Source organism: Dasypus novemcinctus, chromosome 2 (assembly GCF_030445035.2).
Source record: "Dasypus novemcinctus isolate mDasNov1 chromosome 2, mDasNov1.1.hap2, whole genome shotgun sequence".
Classification (NCBI taxonomy): Eukaryota; Metazoa; Chordata; class Mammalia; order Cingulata; family Dasypodidae; genus Dasypus; species Dasypus novemcinctus.
This window is the reverse complement of record NC_080674.1, coordinates 181,510,281-181,535,253: the sequence shown is the minus strand read 5'-3', so window position 1 is coordinate 181,535,253 and position 24,973 is coordinate 181,510,281. Positions and strand designations below refer to the sequence as shown.

At 34.6% G+C, this 24,973-nt stretch overlaps 1 protein-coding gene across 3 annotated transcripts in view; it reads right to left on the bottom strand.

Moving 5' to 3' along the window:
* RANBP17 (RAN binding protein 17) overlaps positions 1-24,973 on the bottom strand; it is a 390,979-nt gene that overhangs the window by 344,180 nt on the left and 21,826 nt on the right. For all 3 annotated transcript variants that reach the window (XM_071211021.1, XM_058282154.2, XM_058282162.2), the window contains 7 exons: positions 23,201-23,266; positions 18,584-18,688; positions 17,035-17,200; positions 13,230-13,303; positions 10,498-10,617; positions 8,523-8,669; positions 7,765-7,937 (listed from right to left, as the gene is read on the bottom strand). In XM_071211021.1, the coding sequence (XP_071067122.1) occupies positions 7,765-7,937; positions 8,523-8,669; positions 10,498-10,617; positions 13,230-13,303; positions 17,035-17,200; positions 18,584-18,688; positions 23,201-23,233 (818 nt within the window). In that variant the 5' untranslated portion in view covers positions 23,234-23,266. The remainder of the gene's footprint in view (positions 1-7,764; positions 7,938-8,522; positions 8,670-10,497; positions 10,618-13,229; positions 13,304-17,034; positions 17,201-18,583; positions 18,689-23,200; positions 23,267-24,973) is intronic.

Below are 24,973 nucleotides of genomic sequence, written 5' to 3'. Positions count from 1 at the left end.
TGTTCCCGGGCGCAATGAGGGCAGCTTGAGCCTCCACAGCTTACAGCACCAACTACATGCTTGGCTCCTACAGCACAACAAGCAAGGGAAAAAGGGCAAGAAGTCATAAACTAAACAGAAAAATTGCACCCAGAATAAAAACTCTAGTAAGCTAGATGCGAAGATACCCATAAAAAATTACAATCCACACCAAGAAACAGGAAGCTAAGGCCCAGTTAAAGGAACAAGATAGCCTCCAGATGACATGAAGGAGTTGAGACAACTAATCATAGATGTTCAAACAAATCTCCTTAATAAATTCAGTGAGATGGCTAAAGAGATTAAGGGTATTAAGAAGACACTGGAATGACATAAAGAAGAATTTCAAAGCATACATAGAAAAAGTAGTGGATCTTATGAGAATGAAAGGTACAATAAATGAAATTAAAACAACATTGGAACCATATAATAGCAGATTTGAGAAAGCAGAAGAAAGGACTGGTGAACTTGAATAAATGGTCTATGAAAGTGAACATCAAAAGAAGAGATGAAGAAATGAATGGGAAAAATTTGAACAAGATCTCAGGGAAGTAAATGACAGCAAAAGGCATGTAAACATACATGTCATGGGTGTCCCAGAAGGAAAAGAGAAGGGAAGAGGGGCAGAAGGAATATTTGAAGAAATAACGGTAGAAAATTTCCCAGCCGTATTTAAGGACATAGATATTCATGTCCAAGAAGCACAAAGTACTCCCACCAGAAAAAATCTGAATAGACCAACTCCAAGACACATACTAATCAGAAAGTCAAATGCCAAAGACAAAGAGAGAATTCTGAGAACAGCAAGAGAAAAGCAACGCATAACAAAAAAGGTATATCTAATAAGATTAAGTGCTGATTTCTCACCAGAAACCATGGAGGTAAGAAGACAGCAGTCTGATATATTTAAGATATGACAAAAGAAAAACTTCCAGCCAAGAATCTTATATCCAGCAAGACTGTCAAAAATGAGGGTGAAATTAGAATATTCACAGATAAACAGAAACTGAGAGAATTTCTAAGCAAGAGACCAGATTTTCAGGAAATACTAAAGGGTGTGCAAGAGCCTGAAAAGAAAAGACAGAAGAGAGAGGCCTGGAAGAGAGTCTAGAAATGAAGATTATATCAATAAAAGTAACTAAAATTGTCAAAAGTGGTGAAAGAAAAATGACAGATAAAACTCAACCAATGATGTAAAGCACTTGTATTCAGAAAACTGCAACTCAATGTTAAAAGAAATCAAAAAAGGCCTAAATAACTGGTAGAACATTCCATGCTCATGGATTGGAAGACTAAATACCATTAAGATGTCAATTCTACTCAAATTGATATATAGATTCAATGCAATCCAGATAAAAATTCCACGAGCATTAAAGAAAAAATTGAAAACACGATCATCAAATTTATTTGGAAGGGTAAGGGGTCCTGTATAGCCAGAAAAAGCATGAAAAGGAAAAGCAAACCTTCATCTCCAGACTTTAAATCTTATTACCTAGCTATAGTGGTAATAACAGCATGATACTGGCCTAAAGACAGACACAACAGACAATGGAACCAAAGTGATGGTTCAGAAACAGACCCTCACAGCTATGGTCATGTCATTTTTGACCAGCCTGTCAAACTCACAACAGCTCAGGCAGAACAATCCATTCAACAAATGGTGCTGGAAGAATTGGATATCCATAGTTGAAAGAAGGAAAGAGGACCCCTATCTCACACCTTATCCAAAAGTTAACTTACAATGGATCAAAAACCTAAAAATAAAAGCAAGAACGATAAAACTTCTAGAAGAAATTTTGGGAAAATATCTTCAAGACCTGGTGGTAGTGGTGGATTCTTAAAGGAGATAAAAGGAGGACTCAGTGGACTACTGATGTTTAATGTATGTAGAAGTTTTAATTAGCTTTACTGTAAAGTGTGGAAATGGATAGAGTGGATGGTAATACACAGTGAGTAACAGCTAGTTGATAAATGGGGATGTGACTGAAAATGATAATCTAGGTATGTAAATGCCAATTGACAGAATGCTAGAGAATAATCTAGGAACTCAATAGCACAGTAAACCAAGAGATGGATGAGAATTGTGGTTGATGGTACAGATGCAAGAGTGTCCTTTGTGAGCTACAGCAAATGTATATCACTACTGCAGGGTGTTCGGAATGCAGAGAAGAATGGGAAAAATACAGCTGGAGTGACCTATGGATTGTGGTTAATAGTAATAATACAATATTCTTGCATCTATGCAAAAGATGTACTGTGTTGGTAATGAGGCAGTATGGAAAATGTGAGCCAAATGTACACTACGGACATAGTAAAAATCAGATGCTATTATCTTATCTGTAGCAAATGTTCCACCACAGTGTGATGTGTTGATGCAGGGGCGTTGTTTGGGAATTCTGCACGTGTGCATGATAGTTTTACAAGTTTATAACTTCTGCCATAAAAAAAATATATTTAAAAAATAATAATAGGGTGGGTTGGGGAAAAACACACCAAATGTATGATGAGGACTATGATTAGTAGTGAGATTTTGACAATATTCTTTCATAATTTCTAAAAAACGTCTCACAACAATGCAAGGTGTTGGTAGAGGGTTGATGTGTAGGATTCCTGCATGATGTTCTGCTATGTTTGCTTTGTAAGTTCACAACTTTTACTATACACTTAATTGTTTATGTATGTCCATATATAAATGATATAAAGATAATAATTGGGTTGGTTGGGGGAAAATACTTTGGTTAGTAGTGGTATTTTAACATTGCTCTTTAATCATTAGTTAAAAAGGTTTAACAACAATGCAAGTTATTGGTGGTAGGGTGAGTTATGAGAGTCCTGTATATGTTATATATGTTTGTTTTGTAAGTTCACAACTATTACTATACAGTTATTGTTTATGTATGAGTGATATACTTCAATAAATTAATTTAAAAAAAAAAAGGAAAGGCATCCAAATCGAAAAGAAATAAAACTTTCACTATTTGCAGATGATAATGATCCTATATCTAGAAAGTCCCCAAAAATCTACACAAAGCTTCTACAGCTAATAAATGATTTCAGTAGAGTGAATGGATACAAGATTAATATGCAAATATCAGTGGTATTTCTACACAATTGTAATGTGCAACCTGAGGAGGAAGTCAGGAAAAAATTCCATTTCCAACAGCAACTAAAAGAATCAAAAATTTAGGAATAAACTTAACCAATGATGTAAAGCACTTGTATCCAGAAAACTACAATGCATTGCTAAAAGAAATTTTAAAAAGACCTAAATAATGGGAAGAACATTCCATGCACATGGACTGGAAGACTAAATATCATTAAGATGTCAATTCTTTCCAAATTGATTTATAGATTCAATGCAATCCCAATAAAAATTCCAACAGCATTTTTTAAACAAATGGAAAACACAATTATCAAATTAATCTGGAAGGGTAAGCGGCTCCGAATAGCAAGAAATATCTTAAAAAGGAAAAGTGAAGTTGGAGGGCTCTCACTTCCAGACTTTTAATCATATTAACTAGCAACAGTGATTTTTTAAAAAAGCATGGTTTTGGCATAAAATAGACATATACATCAATGGAACTGAAATGATAGTTCAGAAACAGACCCTCACATCTATGGCCAAGTGATTTTTGACAAGCCTGTCAAACCCACCCACCTGAGTAAGAACAGTCTATTCAACAAATGGTGCTGGAGAACTAGATATCCATAGCCAAAAGAAAGAAAGAAGACCCCTATCTCACACCTTATACAAGTCAAAATGAATCAAAGATCTAAATATAAAAGCAAGAACCATAAAGCTCCTAGAAGAAAATATAGGGAACCATCTTCAAGACCTAGTGGTAGGTGGTAGATTCTTAAACCTTACACAGAAAGCACAAGCAATGAAAGAAAACATGGCTGGGACCTCAAACTCAAACACTTCTGTGATTCAAAGGACTTCTTCAAGAAGGTGAAATGGCAACCCACTCACTGGGAAAAAGTATTTGGAAACCACATAACCGATAAGAGTTTGACTTCCATTCTATATAAAGAGACAGCACAACTCAACAATAAAAGAAGAAGCAATCCAATTTAAAAATGGGCAAAAGATTTAAATAGACATTTCTCCAAAGAGTAAATACAAATGGCCAAAAAGCATATGAAAAAATGTTCCGTATCACTAGCTATTAGGGAAACGCAAATCAAAACAACGAATTATCATCTAACACCCCATAGAATGCCCATTATTATAAAAACAGACAATAGTAAGTGCTGGAGAGTATGTTGAGAAACAGAAACACTCCTTCACTATTGGTAAGATTGTAAAATGGTACAATCTCTGAGGACGACAGTTTGTCAGTTCCTCAGAAAGCTAAATACACAACTGCCATATGATCCAGCAACTCCTTTACTTGGAATATATCCAGAAGAACTAAAAACTATGACATGAACAGACATATGCACACCATTGTTCATGGCAACATTATTCACAATTGCCAAAAGATGGAAACAAGTGTCTATCAGGCAATGGATGGATAAACAAAATGTAGTATATATATATGATGGAACACTATGCTGCAGTAAAAGAAATGAAATTGGGACACGTATGATAATGTGAATGAATCCTGACAATATTATGCTAAGCAGAGTAAGCCAGATACAAAAGGACATATATGAACTAAATATGAAGAACACAGGCATAGAGTTAAAACCTAGAGTATAGCTTATTAGGAGATAAGAGGAGGGTTGAAAAGAACTACTGATGCTTAATGTATGTGGAAGTTTTAACTAACTTGACTGTAAAAGTGTGTAAATTGATAGTTGATGGTAACACATTAGAGTGAGTAGCAGCTGGTTTATAAATGGGATTGTGGCTGAAAAAGGTAGTCTGGGGAAATAAATGTCAATTGAAAGAAAGCTAGAGAATAATCTAGGGACTGAATAACACAGTGAACCAAGAGGTGGATGAGCTAGTGTGGATGTACATCACTATGGCAGAATGGTGGGAATGCAGAGAACTATGGGAAAAATACACTCGGTGTGACCTAGGGACTGTGGTTAACGGCAATACTATAAGATTCTTGCATCAATGGCAAAGATGTACTGAGTTGATAATGGGGGGGGGTGTGTGGAAAAATGTGCCAAATGTGTGCTGTGGACAATGGTTGGTGGTAATAGTATGATGACATTATCTCATAAACTGTAACAAATAACCCACCACGGTGTGGTGTGTTGGTGAAGGGATGTTGTATGGGATTTTTACACATGTGCATGATTGTTTTGTAAGTTCACAACCTCTGCAATAAAAATATAATTGTTAAAAAATATGGTGGGTTGGGGGGAAAATACACCAAATTTAAGATAGGGACTATAGTTAGTAATATTTTGACTATGCTCTTGCATAGTTTGTAAAAAATGTTTCACAACAAGGCATGTTATTGGTGGAGGGGTGATGTATGGGACCCCTTTATAATATAAGCATGTTTATTTTGTTAAGCACAACCTTTACTATACACTTATTGTTTATGCATGTTCATGTATGAATGATATAGCTCAATAAAAATACATTTTTAAAAAGCTGGGGGATTTTGTTATCAATAGACTAGCCCTATATGAAACAATAAAGGGAATTGTCTAGATTGAAAGGAAACTAGACAACTGACTGAAGCCAAATGAAGAAATAAAGATCTCCAGTAAAGAAAATGACAGAAGCAAATATAAATAGTAGTAAAATTTTATTTTTTATTTGTAACTCCATATTTTATTTCCTACAGGATATAAAAGACAAATATAATGATAAATCTAATGGTTTTGACTTTTAATGTATAAATATGTAATCTCTAACAAGAACTTCATAAACTTGGGGGAAAGAGATGTACAGGAACATAGCTTATGTATGCTATTGGGAGTTAAAAGTTGGTATCAAAGCAAATGAGATTGTTATAGATTTAGAATGTTAAATTTAAGCTCCATGGTAACACAAACACATACAAAATACCAGAGAATATGCAAACTCATAGAAAAGAAAGTAGAGTACAGGTTACCAGGGATGGGGAAGGGATAATGGGGAGTTAATGCAAAATAAGTGTAGGGTTTCTGTTTTAAATGAAGGGAAAGTTCTAGTAATGGACAGTGGTGAGGGTACTGCAACATTGTGAATATGATTATAACCCTACTGAATGGATGCTTGAAGGGGTGAGAATGTGAAGATTTATATTGTATATATGGTTCCACACTTCAAAAATAAAGGAAAGAAAGAGAACTAAAGAGATAATGACAATTAAATGCAATACATGACACTGGATGGGACCTAAAAATGGAGGAGAAAAGGTTCAAAAGGATATCACTGAGACATAAAAATTGGAACACAGCATGTATGCTTTATATCAGTGTTAAATTTCTTGACCTTGATAATTTCACTTATTGTGATTACATAAGTAAATATCCTTTTTGGCAGGAAATCTACATGGTATTATGTGTTCAAGGATTTTGCTAGTGTAAAACCTGCTCTCAAATGATCAAAAAAAAAAAGGTAATAGATGACAGATACATAGATAGATATTATATATATATATATACACGTACATATGATAGAAGTAATAATATGGCAATGGCGGCAAGATGTTAAAATTGGTGGATCTTGGCATCTGGTGGGCTGAGGTTATGTTGAGTTTCTGTATGAAGTTAATATTGTTTTTGCAACTGCCCTGTGTGTTTGAAATTATTTAAAATTAAAAAGTTTAAAAATTATTTTTTAGAAAAGCAAGGTATGGACTGAAAGTATCTGCAGAACAAAAATACATAAAAGACTTGTGACCAGAATATACAGACCTCTCAAAATTCAATAATAAGCAAACAACCCAATAAAAAGTGGACAACAACAAAAAAAGTGAGCAAACAGGTATATTAGGCCCTCTGCCAAAGAATATATACTAGTAAATAAGCACATAAAAAGATGCCCAACATTATTAGTCCTTAGGAAAACCCAAATTAAAACCACAAATAGGTACCACTATATACCTATTAGAATGACAAAAACAAAATAAAAAACACAGTACTCAGTATCAAGTGTGGAGAAGAATACAGAGCAGAGCAATTGGATCTTTCACACATTGCTGGCAGAAATGCAAAGTGGTATAGCCACTTCAGAAAACAGTTTAGCAATTTCTTATAAAATACACACTTTCCATGCAACCCAAGAATCCCACTCCTAAGTATATACTCAAAAGAAATGAAAACTTATGTTCATATAAAAATCCATACAGAAATGTACAGATTTATAACTGCCAAAAAATGATAACAACTCAAATGTCCACCAACAGGTGACTGTATAAACAAATTGTGATAAAATGGAATATCACTCATCAATGAAAAGGAGAGGGCTACTGATGCAACATGGAAGAATCTCAAATGCATTATGCTATGGGAAAAAAGTCATACTAAAATACTACATCTCATATGATTTCATTTAAACAACATTCTGGAAAAGACAAAAACCATGGGAAATTAAAACAGATAAACAGTTGTCAGGGGCGGAAGGTGAGGAGAAGGCTAATTACAAAGTGACCTAAAAAAACTTTTTGGGGTGATGGAACTATCTTAATTTTTATGGTAGTTCTACCACTGTAAATACCCGTGTCAAAACTCATAGAACTGTACACTGAAAAGGGTAGACTTTATAGTAGACAAATTTTGCCTCAATTTTTAAAAAATTCTAAGATGCAAAAGATGAAAGGAAAATATAAATATTTAGTTTTCCAGTACCTCACAACAATGGCAACAGATTCCAACCGAGAAGTTATAAAGGCCTTCGTGATTTCTGGTGCATAAGTGTCTAATAGATGGGGTTCAGTTGATTTCACAAAAGGAACTGATGCTACCATCCTTTGCCACAGAGTTAATAAATAATGAACACTGTTGGGAGCAAATTCCCAATGCTACAAAGAAATAAAGCAAAGTTATTTAAAATGGCATCATCTTCCTAGAATAAGAATTACAGGGGCAAAATTACTAAACGTACATTTTTAAATTAACTTTGCTTCTGATTACATAAGTCTGAACACTTCAAAATAGCAAGTTTTGTAAGTGCAAAAAAAGTATAAAGGAGAAATGAACAATCTCTCAGAATTCCGTCACCCAGAAATGATCACTCCTAAAAAAGTTAGTATATTTCCTTCTAATTTTCTTTCTACACATATTTTTTCCGAGTTCACATCATGTGGAAAATATGATTTTAAAAAACCTCTTCTCCAGACTTATGAAAAGAAATTTCCCAAGTTAATACAATCTGTAAAAACATTCTTTTTTTCATATGGATTTACTAGTTTCTTAGTCATTCTTCAATTATTAGTTAAGTGCCTTCTAAATTACAATTATTATAAACATTGCAATGAACTTTTTACCTAAAAGTGAAAATTTCTAGCAAAATACTCAAATTAATAGTCCTTAAAATAATACACCAAACCCTATTCAGAAATGGTTTCAAAATTGCTACTTTAACATCAATTACAGATTTTACTTACCTGAAGGCTAGTAATGGTAAAATTAGCTATCAATCTGATAACTTCAGGATACTCCTTCACCATAACTAATTCTCCCAGCTGATAATTTGTTTTTAAACGAGCCAAAAATCGACAAAATTCATGATAATTACCTGGGTCAGATAAACCCTAAATTCCAAGACAAAAAGAAAGGCTTTAAAAAATACTTGAAAACAGACCTAAGCTACTGACCTATTACACCATCAATACAATTCCAACAGTATTTTAAGTCTCTCAGTCTTCTTGTGTACTTAGGTACTTTGCATCAGGCAGATGACAATGAAAGAAAGCAAACAAGTAATTTTTGTTAAATTTAATGTTGTCATCAGTGGTTAATTACAGGCAACCCAAAGTACGGCTTTAGAGGAATTTTGCACCATGATGATTAATATTTAATGTTTGGGTACTTACTATTGTACACCAAAAAGTGTGTATGTGTGCGCATGTGTATTATGGCTTAAATAGAAGTAAACAGAGGACTTGGAAACTATTCAAGATGAAAAATAGGAATGCATTCTTGAAATCTTGGAAAAGAATAGTAAAAATTAGACTTAAGTTAAATGGTATGCGCATACACAAATAATAGAAATTTCTTTTAATTCAACAAATACTTAAGTACACCTACAGGCATTATGCCTCAAGTAGCTTCCTGTCTCTAAATGGAAAGTCATTTAAACACATTGTTGCAATGTGGAAAGTTTAACAAAAGTGCCTACAAGATACAGAGGTGATATTTGGGAGACTACAGTCTAAATGGAAAGACCAAGAAAGGTGCCCTTACCTGTCTGTGGCCTCCTTGAAGACAGGGCATATATTAATATGTTACAACACCTATCTAGTTTCAGCATTTTGCAGTATATACTGGCACAAAATGTCATTCAAAAAATATCTATTTAATACCGGGAAAAAAAGTTTCTAAAAAATCAGATTCTTCTGTGCTTCATGAAAACATACAAAAAACTGTCTAATTATTAAGGACAAATTACACAAAGATATTTTGGACTCATGGTCTTTCCATACATGTCTGTAATTCTAAAACAATTCACACAGTATTAAAACTAACTTTTACAGCCATGAAATACTAACATGAGGATGCTGGAAAATCAATGAAAAGAATTACATGACAGTTAACATTCTATCTTTCATATATTGATGACAATGAGTTAAACAAATAAAAATGTTTAAATATATTGGTAAAATCCTATTTATCAGCAAAACAGGTATATTTCAGAGCTATGCTAACACTGAAAAGGGAAAACAAACATAGGAAAACATAAAATCCTCCTGAGAATAACCTGCAAAAATAAATTCTTTAGAGCAAGCCATTTCGCTTCTGTACAAAAATATTCCATATCCCCCCAAGTTGTTAACCAAGAGACTTAAACCTCCTTAAACCAACATTTTAACCTTTTAAAATCTGTACTTTCAGATCTAGACACCCTAAACCACTTATTAATAATGGATTTGCAATTCTCTGAAATGCTGCCATAGAAACTCCACTGTTAATGTAGAATATATTTTAAAATCTACAAACTCTTACCTGTCCACAAGAGGGCAAAAAGACATTCTTTTATAATTTAAAAACACTCATTCCACTATTAACATTCAGATACATATTAAGTTTTCTAGTTTAGAAGATGGATATAACTCTGAATTAATCACCAAAAAAATTCAGTATAATGATAAAAGGCACAAAAGCAGGATACGATATACCACCTCTATTCAGAGTCAACAAAAGAATGAGAAAAATAAAAAGAGGAGGAACACAAATGTCTGTCAAGAAAACATCCATTTTAAAAAACTGCCCATTTCTTGCACAAGTAAGACATAAGGAAGAAGAATATGCTATTTTATATTTTCCTCTAGAAGCAAAATTAAGTCACGATGAGTTTTTCACCTTTGGACAGAAAACTACATTTCTATATGCTAAGTATTAATTAAAATACTTTATAAATACCTGAGGGTTTTCAAGTATCCTTTTTACTCCCTTAATTAAATTACCAAGGTATTTGGCACGTTCAGGACTGCTAAATAAGGACCTTCTTGTAGAAGCAAACTGAACTAAACATGAAAGTGCCTAAAAACAACAACAAAATTTATTTCAATTTTTAAAGCAACTATGGCCACATAAGATAACTTGTCTTTCCATTAAAAAAACATTTTATTTTTTAATGATAAAAAGCATTATAGAATATAAAAATAATGAAAATTCACATTATCGACCACCACCATTACCCTTCTAGCCCACCACTAAATTCCCATTTGTGCATATTCCCCTCTATTTTCTCATTTACCAAGTCTGCTAGAGCAGGGCCTATACATGTGTATATCCAGTTTTGTTTGGAACCACTGAATCAGGTGTTCTACCAAAAAGAAAGTATGGTTTTGTAGTGGAATATGTTTGAGAAACACTGCAGAGTATGCACTCTGGTGTTATACAAAGGGGGAAAATCCTGTAATTTTACTTAATTCAGCATGTCCCAAACTTAATTGGCCATGGAAAATGCCAGTGGGAGAATTAGATACTCTCTAAAAATTCCTAAAGAGGGAAACGGACTTAGCCCAGTGGTTAGGGCGTCCGGCTACCACATGGGAGGTCCGCGGTTCAACCCCGGGCCTCCTTGACCCGGGTGGAACTGGCCCACGCGCAGTGCTCATGCGCGCAAGGAGTGCCGTGCCACGCAGGGGTGTCTCCCGCGTAGGGGAGCCCCCACGTGCAAGGAGTGTGCCCTGTAAGGAGAGCCACCCAGCATGAAAGAAAGTGCAGCCTGCCCAGGAATGGCACCGCCCACACTTCCCGTGCCGCTGACGACAACAGAAGTGGACAAAGAAACAAGACGCAGCAAATAGACACAGAGAACAGACAACGGGCGGGGGGGGGGGGGGGGTGTTAAATAAATAAATCTTTAAAAAATAAAAAATTTAAAAAAATAAAAATTCCTAAAGAGAATCTGTGGCTTGCTTGTCTCTCTAAAGTCTTCAGTATTTTACCAGACAATTTCAGTTCTTGTGTTAATTTTACTACTGTATTCATTTACATCTGCCTGAGCACTAGGTGAGAGGCTCCAAATTGGCAACTTAGAGGTGAACTATATGAAAGTGGCCCATACATGCTTTGTTCAGGTCCACATATTTGTCTGCCAACCTATTTTTTAAATTAGAATTAGCTATCAATATTTAAATTAATAGATTTCACACATTAAAAAAAAATATCGGGCTCTCTTGGAAAAGATGAGAATAAGGACAAAAATCAGAGGGTGGCCTTTTTTAGATGCTCCCCGGTTTGTCACAGTCCATACAATGAATAAATTGAGTAGAATTTGGGGAAAAAAAATTATAATAAATAAAAACAAGACACACACACACACACAAACAACAAATAACCCAAACACCTCCCTAGGGAATTCTGATGGCCAGAAGGTTTTAGAATCACTAGAATATTAAAAGCCACCAGGGCTGTTGGGCCAAAAAGACCTGGATTTGAATCTCAGATCCAATATTTACTTTGTTGCCCTGGGAAAAGTCAGTCTGGGTCTATTTCCTCTCTATATAGTCAGGGTAATAATACTTATCTTGCAGGGCCAATTTGAAGATTAAATGAGATAAGCACCAAAATAGGGCATGCCCAAGAAATGTTACTTTCTCTCAAAATAGTTGTTTTCATTTTGTTTTAGGCACCAGTACCTTTTTTGTTTTACCCCAAAATATAATTGTAAAAGAAACTCTGCTTTTTAAACAGCTAAAAGCAAGACTGTTATGATTAAAAGATTAAGGCCAGGACTCTCTGGAACCACCTGGAAGCATAAGCGCCCCTGCAAAACCCAGTTTGAAAATCACCCTTCCAAAATCCTAGATTCAAGAGCAGACATATTCTTTTAAAAAGGGTATTTTTATGAACTTATTCGTCCATCCTGGAAGATAACATATATAAAAACAAGAATACTGCTGATGTGTACTTTAAATCTCGAATATCTTTTTCTCAGAAAATGGCAATTATTTCTTAATTTTACTTATATGAGCTTACATATTAAACTAGCAACATTTTCTTAAAAAATCTTGCCTGTTCTCTGTCTTAGATCATACAAAGATGGGGTCCATAATCACAAAGCTGTGTATAACCAAAGATTTTCAAGAATTTTGGGGAAGTGCAAGAGAATTTGACTCAAAAAATAAATGAACAAGAGTGATGAGCACAAAATCAAGTGAGTATATCTCTTTTGTTTCTCAAGCAAAGATACCTAATGGGGGATGCCTATCAAGCCTAAGACATGAGCCAGGCAGGGTTGAAGAAAGAGTTTGAGAGAGGCAAAGGGAAGGGAAAGTCCAGGAGGGATGACAGACTGCCAAACTGGGCCCTGGAGAAAAGAAGCGGTCTTAAGTCAGAAGGAAGATAAACTTAGAGGATGGTAGATGTCCTGGCTCTGGGCAGGGGCTAACTCAATAGTTACTGGTTCTGGGGCTAAACCCTGAAATGGAAAAGACAATTGATCATAAATATAATGTGACAAAAAGCTTAAGCAATATTCATCCCAGAAGATTTAAGACCTTCTTGTGAAAGTAAATCAGTAAACATGGAAAAATCTAATCACATATATAACTAGAATTTTTTCTAGCAAATATATACTACTCCTTACTTCAATTAAAGATCACAATTACTTTTCAATGAAGTAATGAATGATTTTTACTTACTAACTGAGACAGTAGTGGTGGAAGTGAATGATACAAATTGAAGAAAAGATCCAATGTTTCTGGTTCCAGGAAAACTGGAAAAAAAATTTTTCCCAATACCATTATTTTCAATTCATACAAACTGAGAACTTCAAGACATCTGCATGTAATCATTCTTTTCAGTTAGGCCAATTTTTCAGTTCTAATTATTTTCCTCTGAAAGATGAAATATACAGAGATAGCAATTAACTAGCTAAGATGTTCCTCATTTCTATATAGTATCTATAGTACTTACTGGGAAAATTTTCTTACTATTTTCATTTGTATTAAAATAATATAAATAGGGTTTAAAAATTATAGCTGTACCATAACCCATTCCAGCTACATCTTTCAAATGTTTTAGCTATATTTATGTCCATGTTCCCAAATAATACGCTATACTATTACTCCTTGATTTAAATTTTTAATTGTAGACATCTACTGAACTCTTACAACAGTATATAGCAATATATGAGGCTTTAGCTCTCTAACTATTCAACCCCTCAACCCTTCCATTCACACCACTCTTACATGACCTAACTTCTCTTTAAAAAAATCCACCCACTATATCACAATTTGAGGTTAAATCCATTCTCAGTGTTTCCAATTATTATGACTACATAAATAATGCTAATGGTTGAGCCCAGGAGAATACTATGATCATATCACATTTTGAACATTCCCTAGATTTAATCACAGAACCTTTTTCTGTGCTTATTTGTATATCTACCTGTTATTAATTCTTTCCAAATGCTCTGATTTGCAAATGTTTTTTATGCCATTTTTCACATGCTCGACAGCATCAAAAAGCAAATCATTTCCATTCTTCTACCTCTACCTCCCAGAGCCTTCAACTTGGCCTGGTTGTTTTCCAAATTTGTTATACAGCTGTCTCCACTGTCTTCTTGCATTGAAGCTCTCTTTCCCCAGATCCATTATCTTCCACTTTCTTGGCTTACACATTAAGTACAGCAGGTGCATAAGGAGTAAATTTTTTTGTTATATCTTGTTCTTGGTGTATTAGTCAGGGGTTCTCCAGGAAAACAGAATCAACAAAGGATATCTGTCAATAGTAAGAGATTTATCAGAGTCTCTCACGCAGCCATGGGGATGCACAAGTCCAGGTTCCCCAGGCAGGCTGAAACCAGGAGCTCCGATCAAAGTCCAATGAAGATTCTTGATGAGTTCTGGGAGATGCTGGCTGTCCAAAGATGAGCTGGGAAATTCTTAATGCTGAAATCACTTCCCCTTTTAAGGGATGCTTAAGGGTTAAGTGTCAGTCATTGCTGATGGCAATCTCCCTGATTGATGTAATTATAACCAGCTATCTATGACTTACCAATGCAGTAAAGTCAATGGTGACTAAAGTCCATAAATGCCCTTGTATTATAGTTAGCCCAGTGTTTGCTTGACCAAACAACTGGGCATAATTACCTGGCCGAGTTGATACAATAGCCTAACCATCACATTTGGTAATTTTGATCTAGTTTGAAAATAATTTTCTCTCCGATGCCTGAAGATATTACTCCATTGTCTTTTACTTCTAATAATCCTGCTAAGTACCTTAATACCATTCTTGATTGCAAATCTTTGTAGGTGACTTACATAGATCTTTAAGATATTCTCTTTATTCTCACTATTCTGAAATGTCATGATTTTGGGGCTTAGTGTTTATCTTTTTTCATTCATTAGGCTGGGTAGCAGGTGAGACTTCTTGATCTGAAAATTTGTTCATCAGTGGAAACTTTTTTGGCAATAGTTCTTTACAGATTTCCTGTTTTCCCTGTTGTCTAAAACTCCTAACAGATGCAAGACCTCCTGGTTTTATTCTCTAATTTTCTTATATATGTTTTTTTTTATCAAACCTCTCTTTGCTTTTTTGGTTACTTTCTGGGAGATTTCCTTAACTTTACCTTCCAACTCTTCTACAGAATATTTCATTTGGGCTACCATCTTTTGAATTTAGAACATTCTCCCAACCTCCCTTTTTAAAACAATATCCTTTTCTTGTTTCAGGGATATATTACCTTTACTTATCTCTCTGGGAATATTAACGATACTTTTTGAAGTTGACTTCTACTCTTTACCTGTCACTGTTCCCACTAAGTCCCTTTTTTAAAAAATTAGACTTTTGGTGACACTTGTAGAGGGATATAATGTTGTAGGAAATAATACAGAGAGATCCCATGTAGCCTTTTCTCTATTTTCCCTCAATGGTAATTTCTCGCAAAACTACAGTACATTATTATCACAACCAGATAACTGACATTGATACAATCCATCAATTTATCCAAATTTCCCAGTTTTACATGTACTCATTTGCTTATCTGTATGCACACACAGGCATATTTAGTTCTATGCAATTATTATATGTGTTGGTTCATGTATCCACCACCAGTCAAGGTAGAACACTAAGTCCCTTTTTATTATTTATGTCCCTGATTTTCATATTAGTAGTTTTCATTAAATCTCTGGTGTTCCTCTAATATACCTGGCATCCCTAAATCTAAGGCCTCTCCAATGCAATTTCTTTTTTTTTTTTAAGGATTTATTTTTTATTTATTTCTCTCCCCTTCCCCCTCAACCTCCCCATTGTCTGCTGTGTCCATTCACTGCATGTTCTTCTGTGACCGCTTCTATCCTCATCAGCAGCACCAGGAATCTGTGTTTCTTTTTGTTCCATCATCTTGCTGTGTCAGCTCTCCGTGTGTGCAGCGCCATTGCTGGGCAGGCTGCACTTTCTTTTGCGCTGGGCGGCTCTCCTTACCAGGCGCAATCCTTGCGCGTGGGGCTCTCCTACGTGGGGGACACCCCTGTGTGGCAGGGCACCCCTTGCACGCATCAGCACTGCGCATGGGCCAGCTCCACACGAGTCAGGGAGATCCAGGGTTTGAACCGGGGACCTCCCATGTGGTAGGCGAATGCCCTATTCATTGGGCCAAGTCCGCTTCCCTCCAATGCAATTTCTAAAGGAAAAAAGCCCTGGTCTTGGGAAGCAAGGGGAAAGTGCAGACAGGAAAGAGGGGAAAAGCCAGTCACATAGCTGCACAGGTGACAGAGAAGATCCTAGGGAGTATACTCAGAACACAATTTTTTAGAAATAATTGATTGAGGTGAAATTCACATAATATAAATTAACCATTTTAAAGTAAACGATTCCATGGCATTTGGTACATTTCTCATTCCAAAATATTTTCATCATTCCAAAGTCAAACCCTAGATCCATTAAGCAGTTTTTCTCCCATTCCTCCTTCAACCAAACCCTGGCAACCACCAATATGCAATCTGTATTCCATCTGTACAGATTTATCTATAATAGATTTTCTTACCAAGCCCCTTCAGCCCCATTCGTCACTCTTGGCTTCAGGGGTACCCTAGCACCATCATCTTTCTGGGACATGTGCAGACAAATCAGCTTGTTTTCTCTTGGTAACCCTCTCTGTAAGAATGTAAGTTACAACTTTGCTCTGCTAAGTCAGTTACTCTAATTCATTTCCTTTATAACTTTGAAAAATACAGTGGTATCTCTACGAACTGCTGTAACCTCTCCCACTCTATTTTATCTGGAAATTTCAAAACAGAACTCTTGAATTTCCCTCCCAAACTTGCTTTCCCCTCTAGCTCTAGAAGTATGTCTTTTCTTTTTCCACAATCAAAATATGGAAGTTACTATGATATGAATTCAAGAAAACATTTCAAAATAGAGATAACCCATACAAAGGGTAATCATATTGCTTAATTCTGTGCCTTTTTATTTTGACCATCCCTTATATTAAACTTTTCTTACTTGTTCTCCAGGTTGTTGGAATCTGGACCGTACAAAGATCATCTGCGGATTCATCTGCTGAACTGCCAATGAAGTCAAAGTTAAGGCAGTTAAGGACCAGTTTCAACACCTGCAATACAAGATTTTGTTGATACTGATCCTGTAGATTTAAAGGTTTGGCCAACACCTAAAAAAAAAGTTCAAAGTCAAATAAACATTTTGAAATATGTCAATAAACAAATATTTACATCACTAATTTAAATAATTTTTCAACGTCAAATAAAAATTAGTAAATCTGAGTTTGTGTGTATTAGAAAAAGTGTTGAATCACTATTCACAATTTTCAAATTAAATTTTGTAAATGGGAATAAAAACTTTTAGGCTTAAATTCAAACTATAAGTCACCTTCTAAAGTTGTAAAAGGTCCCTTTAGGACAAATACTTTGTATTGCACAATTTATGGGCTTCATAAGCTCAAAGGGTGCTTAGAACAAACTGTGAAGATAATTTTCTTAAAGAAAACTGGGGGTGACTTCTTGCATGAAAGATCCATATTCAGCTAACAAAGGCTATCACAGCTGTTTGAATATAGAAGGACATGCCAAAGCTTTTGGAGAGCAATCCTGATCCCCAAAAATGTCCAAATTGACACAACCAAAAAAAAGATAATATCTTTTAGAGATACATGGTGAAATATTTTTGGAGGAAATGACATGAAATTTGAGGTCCTGCTTCACAAATAAAACAAAAAGAAATAAAGTGGGTAGCTAGGGGACAGAGATGAAACAAGATGGGCCATAAGTTATCAAATGCTTAATTGGTCCACAGGTACAAGGGGTACAAGTAGTCCATCTACTTTTATATATGTTAAAATTTTCCATAATAAAAAAATTTTTTCTAAGATAATAAAGCATCTTTTGGTCTGACTTAGTGTGGCAGTTATAATACTATCTCACAGAATTAAATTAAGTGGATAAAAATGATAATTTTAAAATCAGTTTTGAACATACATATGTTTCACAAATTGTGTTCTGTTGAATACTATTCTATCCCCCTCTTGGCAATTCATAATCATCATTGGCATATTAAAGGCTTTGAAAGGCCCTTTAGAAAAAGAATCTGCTTACATTGGTTTATTTCCTAAACTTATTTGACAAGAAACCCTTTTTTTGACCTAATGTTCATTAAGACCCCAGAAAGTAGTACTCAGTGGAACATAATTTGGGAAATGTTGTACTATGCCAATTAATGACCTTGAGCAGCATAATTAAGTCCCTATATTACATAATACAATATAATTATAAATCATGCTATTCCTAATCCTAATATTCAATGTCTACTAAATAGAAGCCAAAGAAATTGCTGAGGTCAACTATCTTGGCTCCATTATGAATAAATTTTGATTTATAGGAAGATTTCTCATCATTTCATCGTTCATCTGCATCCCAGTAAATTTATGGGCAGAGTAGATAAAAAGAAACTAGGTAGAAGAGAAAAAAAAATCTATTTGAAAATATTTTGAGGCTTTTAAAATTACTAAATACTCTATGATATTATTTTAAAAACTTACCCCTTTTAGAAGGGAGCATGCTAGCATTAAAATGTCTTTGAGAGAAGTGTCACGAAATGAGGTAGCTATTTTCCTGTGTTTTGCTGAAGGTCTAGAATAATCAACCTAAAAAAAATACCAAGATAAATTAGTCTAACCAAACCTACAAAGAACAAAGCAAAATAAGAATAAGAAAAGGAATGTAAATAATGACTTAAGAATCATAAAGTACAGACGTAAAACAGCTTTTTAAAATCTACTAGATTAACCATTTGCTCAGGGCTACTCTAAGCCAATGGCAGAGCCAGGATTAGAACATGAATATCTGGGTTGTTTCAAGTTAATGCACTTTCTACGAACTATACTGACTCTAAAATTAAAAGCCAGAATTGATCATATTTACAGAGGCAATACATTACAGATTATAAAATGATAGATAAATAAGACTGTCAACTCCTAACCATGCACCATATTTTACATTAAACAGGTAACAACTTCTCTGTTCCTTAGAGTACGCCTGTAAAATGAATAATCTCTAAAATAATTTTGAATTCTAACTTTCTGTGAATCTATGTCAATAAATTGAATTAGTTACAGAAAAATTATTCCATATGAAAAAGACAGTTCTATATACACTATGTATGTCACTGGTTCATGTATCTTTGGTATTCTAAAAAGAAACCAAGACAGAAATTATAAAACAGAAATACGATTTATTACATAAACAAAAGTACAGTCCATCTGAATATTTAATAGCCAACAATAGTTTTTAGAAACAAATTTATGAAGACTAGCTTTTGTGACTCTAATTTAAAATACAATATGGTCAGATTAATACTACACTATCAACAAGAAGCAAGCAAAAAAATCAGATGTCTGATACCCAAGTGATCCTTATTACCACGATGGTCTATAGTTGCTATAATATATATTATTCCTTTTACTATTTGAAAGAAGAAAATTAACTGTTTCTCTTGCTAATATATATAGATTTGAGGAAGGGAAGGGCTCAAATTTGATTATGTGATACTCTCTGAACACCAACATACAATTTAGACTATATTTAAATGCCACATTTACTTATAGAAAAATGAAACATAACAGAAGTCCAAAGTGATTACAGAAAATGGTTACTGGACTCTGTACCTAATATGTAAGATTCAAATGAGCATTTCCAGCATTTCTCCCTTTTATTTTTTTAAAGATTTATTTTATTTATTCCTTTCCCCTCTCCCTCTGCATTGTCTGCTTTGTGTGTCCATTCACTGTGTGTTCTTCTGTGTCTGCTTTCTTCTCATCTTCTCTTTAGGGGGTACCAGGAACCCATCCTGGGGCCTCTGATGTGGGAGAGAGACACTCTATTGCTTGAGCCATCTCCGCTCCCTGGTCTGCCATGTTTCTCATTATCTTTCCTCTGTGTCTCTTTTCTTGTTGATGCATCATCTTGTTTTGTCAGCTCCCGATACGGGTCAGCTCTCTGCGGTGCAGGCCAGCTCGCCTTCACCAGGAGGCTGTGGGAATCGAACCTGGAATCCCCCATATGGTAGATGGGAGCCCAATGGCTTGAGCCACATCTGCCTCCCTATCTACTCTTAATAAGACTCATGTGAGTAGGTATCATTTTCACAGATGAGGATGTAAGTTTAAAGAAGTTAAAAAGTTGGACAAAGTTAGTGATATAGCTAAAATACAAATACTGGTCTGATTCCAGAGTTATCTTCAAGGTTGGCATGCTTATGTTACTTGGGTTAATCATTTAGATACCCTGTTTTCTGTGGGTTTTCAAAAAAATTATTATTAGAACTTGTGGGTTTACAGAAATACCATGCATAAAATACAAGGTTCCCAAAGCCTTGCATTGGTGTGATACATTTGTTATAACTGATGAAAGTTTTTTTGAGGAGACAATGTATCCATTTTTTAACACATACCTCTACCAGGTAGGCATAGGATAGTTTATTTCTTGATGATTATGCTCCAGGAACAATAGATTTAGCTTCTCACAGAGTTGGATAATTTATATAATCCTCTTTACAAGTTTAGAACTTTTTCTTAAAAAAATCCTGTTATTGAAATTACCTGAATTTACCCAGATCACATCTGAAAACTATAATAGTTTACTTTCCTCGTGCAATGTATATCTTATTGCCTGCTTCCAATTGTTCAATAAATGCTGGCTGAAACTGTAAATGTTCTAAAATTAGGCTGAGTAAAATAGCTCCAGATAAGCCATTTTTTTCATCATCCAATGTCGCACACTTCAGTTCTTGGAGCTTTCTTAAAAAGACACTTGGTCATATACAAGATAAAACTCAAACACACATCTTGCTATGCCAGAATAAAAGAAAATGATCAAAGAATGGTGAAGAAATATCAGACAGATATAGAAGTCAGCATAAAAGGGCTCCTGGCCAAATTAGGAAGAAATTTGAGCATCAAAATGTTACTAATGAATTAAAACTTATCAAATAAAGTGGAAATCAGGAATACATACCAGGTAACATAAATAAATGAATATATTGAAAGTCTGATGGGAAACACAGTATTTTCATAGTCTTAAAGTACTATCTAGAGAACACTTATTAATTACAAAGGGGCAAAGAATAAATCTATAATAAAGAAGACTGGCAGAGACCATCTTAATCACATGATAAGTGATTGAAGTGAACTTTATCAGTAACAAATCAAATCATGTACTTCCTGATAGATACAATAAGGCCATAATATCATTTCGATCCAAAATATCAAACAATCCCAAACTGAGGGACATTTTATAAAACAACTGGCCTGTAATCTTGACAAGTGTTGAAGGTTATGAAAGTAAAGACTGAAGAATTTTTCCAGTTTGAAAGTTTAAAAAAAAAAACATGACAATTAAATAGGATGCATGACTCTATACTGGTTCACTGTGCTATAAAGGACATTTTTGAGAGAACTGGTGAAAGATGAATAGGTCAGATGAGTAAATGGTAGTATTATGTCAGGATTATCTTCTTGATTTTAATGGTTGTATTGTGGTTATGCAGGAGAACGTCCTTGTATGTAGGAAACATTAAAAGAACTCAGGGGTAGTGGGAAATGTTGAAAACTTAATCTCTCTCAAATGGCTGAGGAAAAAACTAGTTCTTTCACAGTCACAACTTTTCTGTAAGTTTAGAATGGCTTATATATTTTTTAAAAAGATTAACTGGCTGCTCTCTAAGCTATATTTTTATTTAAGAATTCCATATTAACTAGTTTTCTCTCAGTAACAATCTAAACATAGTAAACCTAAGCTGTGAAGTAAAAATGAATAAAACTGCTAGTTTTAGATTAGTAAAAAGCTGATAGCTATAAAAGCTGGGTAATGAGTACATGGGACTCATAAGACTATTTTCTTCACGTTTATGAGTTTAAATTTCTATAGTAAGTTTCCACAGTACAATTATTCAAAATACACTTTTTAAAAAGAAAGTTACAGTTCTTTAGACATACTTATAAAATGCAGGAGAATTACAGCCATGGTTCAAAAGAATAAGCAGGCATCAGTGTTTCTAGCTATGGTTCCTGTCATAAAATCCCTAGCAACATAGGAAATAACTATGTTCCAGGTAATATTACTAGTTCTGAAGAGAGATACATACACATACATACATGCCTACATGAAAAAAGGCAGAGAAATCTTCACATACTCTAGGGTAGAAAAGTTGGCAGGATGATGGCCGTGATTAAATAAGAAATCAATTTAAATTTTAGAAATTCTTTCTATAAACCTAGAAACATTTTCTCATTCCTGATTGAAAAGAAGCAGAAAACAGTTATTTTTGGAAAAAATTTTTATGCATATTAACTATTCTGTCACTCCAAAGGAAGTTGGCAAGTAGTCCTGGGTAGGCATTCTCTCACTGTATATACATACACACATTTGTGTATGTATTAATATATACATCTATGTATACATATACATACATACATATACACACAACCAGCAACTCAGGATGGTGATAGTTTTTTAATTAAAATACTACATTCCCCTGAATTATAAGATTATTCTGTATGTAATCCAAATTCTGTATTTGTTCTGCTTATAACCATGTTAAGTATTAAAGTAAATAGGAGCAGGTGACAATGTGCTCAGCTGCTGAGCTCATAAAAGGACTGTTGGGGGTAGGTGTAGCTTCTGAAACTCTTCTTGACAGGGTGAAAACCCATGCAAGCAAGTGGCAAAGTGCCAAGTGGCCTGTTCTTTGATGAGTCCTGCTGAGTACCCATTGTTGAGAATCAATTCATCAAACTGCCTGTCTTTTATTTGTAAGTGAATAAAGCTTTGTTTCTCTTTTGCATATAATTTCTTTCTTATGGCTAATATATTAAAACATATACAGAGAATAAAAGACAATTCTTCAATTGCCCATAGACCAAGGACCATGTCTAATTCTCTGTTCTCTGTAGTACTTTATATTATTGCTGATATTTTCAATAACAATGAAAGTATTTTATGTTAATACTTAACTACTCCACCAATAAAGAAAAAAAAGCCCCAGTTCTCAGAGTTTTATGCCACACAAAGAAGAATGTACATTTTGCCACAAATAAAACCAGCAAAGAAACAGCAATACATAAGCAAATTTTTTGTCCCCATTAAATGGAAAGACTTACCAGGTTCACTTCCTGAGTCAATTCTGAAAGCATTATTACTCCTATTATGCAGTGTTCCACAGAACCCTTTTGAGAAAATAACCAAGTTTAGAGTAAATGGAGATATGTCATTGATTCTTAATGTGTAAACAGGCAATATTTACAAATAATTAAATACAGAAATATTACATTTAATTAGCATATGTATTAAATATACAGAAAAATCACGATGAGATCTACAAATGAAAAGAATTTCAAGCTCTTATTTTTGAAGGACAATTTTAGGTACACAGAATTGAGTGGGAATAAGCTCACCTAACTTAGAACTGCCTGATAGTCTATAAAATGTTTTCATCACCTTGGACTTCTAATAAACTAAGCTTCAAAACATAAAAGTTAACATATTTCACAAAATCATGAATAAGAATGAGTGAAAGATGATTTTTAGCTCTATAAATCTCCTTTAAGGCTATTAGACGGCTGCATTCACTAAATAATTAATAGTTTAGTAACAACTCAAACCCTTGAATCTAATTTCAGATAAAATCACTTAGGCCCTTTTAATATTATTCAGTAGTGCATGTGTATGCATTAATTACGTATTTATAATGAAGTATCTAAACTACCCCATACACTGGAGTAAATACATGACTATCTATATAGTACAGAGTTTCATAGCTTCCATAAAGTTTTTAATTCAGTCAACTTCCATTTAATCTCAAAATCCTCCTCCTTCCAAATCAAAATTCAGATTTCATATGCACATTACTAAATAAGTACCCTATTGCAAAATCAAACTAGAAGTATGAAAATAATAAATGTGATGCCCAATTTCAGTACAATCATTTTAAAAATGACTAACACAGAGGATACATTTCTCAATCCTTAATTTTACAGTTGGCCATTCCTTCTAACTCTCACAGAATTCCACTAACCCTGGGTAATTAAGTGTAAGTACATTCAAATTATTTCAGAACAGAAAAAAAAAAGAAAAGAAATATCCCAGAATTTGGGCATTTTACTTCTCCATGGCCCGTCAGTGCCTGAACTGAGCTACAGATCTCCTACTCACTGAAATATCCATCCTCTGTGTGCTCTAAATCAACATTAATCAAAGTGTGGTTCACTGACCAACTGCTGGTCCATGAAGCTGCTGGTGGTCTGTGAACTCACTCGCTTCTGAGAATGGTTTGGAACCAGTCCCTGACAAGATGAGTAGTTTTACACTAGAATACAAAACAGCTAATCACAAAGTACACTGTTTAATTTGGCTGGCATTTTTTTTTTTTTTTTTTTTTTTTTTAAATTTTTTTATTTTTTATTGACTTTGTAATAATATTACATTAAAAATATATATGTGAGGTCCCATTCAACCCCACCCCCCCACCCCCCCTCTCCCCCCCCCCCCCAACAACACTCGTTCCCATCATCATGACACATCCATTGGATTTGGTAAGTACATCTTTGGGCACCTCTGCACCTCATATACATTGGTTCACATCATGGCCCATACTCTCCTCTATTCCATCATGTAGGCCCTGTGAGGATTTACAATGTCCGGTGATTACCTCTGAAGCACCATCCAGGGCAGCTCCATGTCCCGAAGACGCCTCCACCTCTCATCTCTTCCTGCCTTTCCCCATACCCTTTGTCCATTATGTCCACTTTTCCCAATCCAATGCCACCTCTTCTATGTGGACACTGGATTGGTTGTGTCCATTGCACATTTATGTCAAGAGGAGGCTCAGATTCCACCTGGATGCTGGATGCAATCCTCCCATTTTCAGTTGTAAT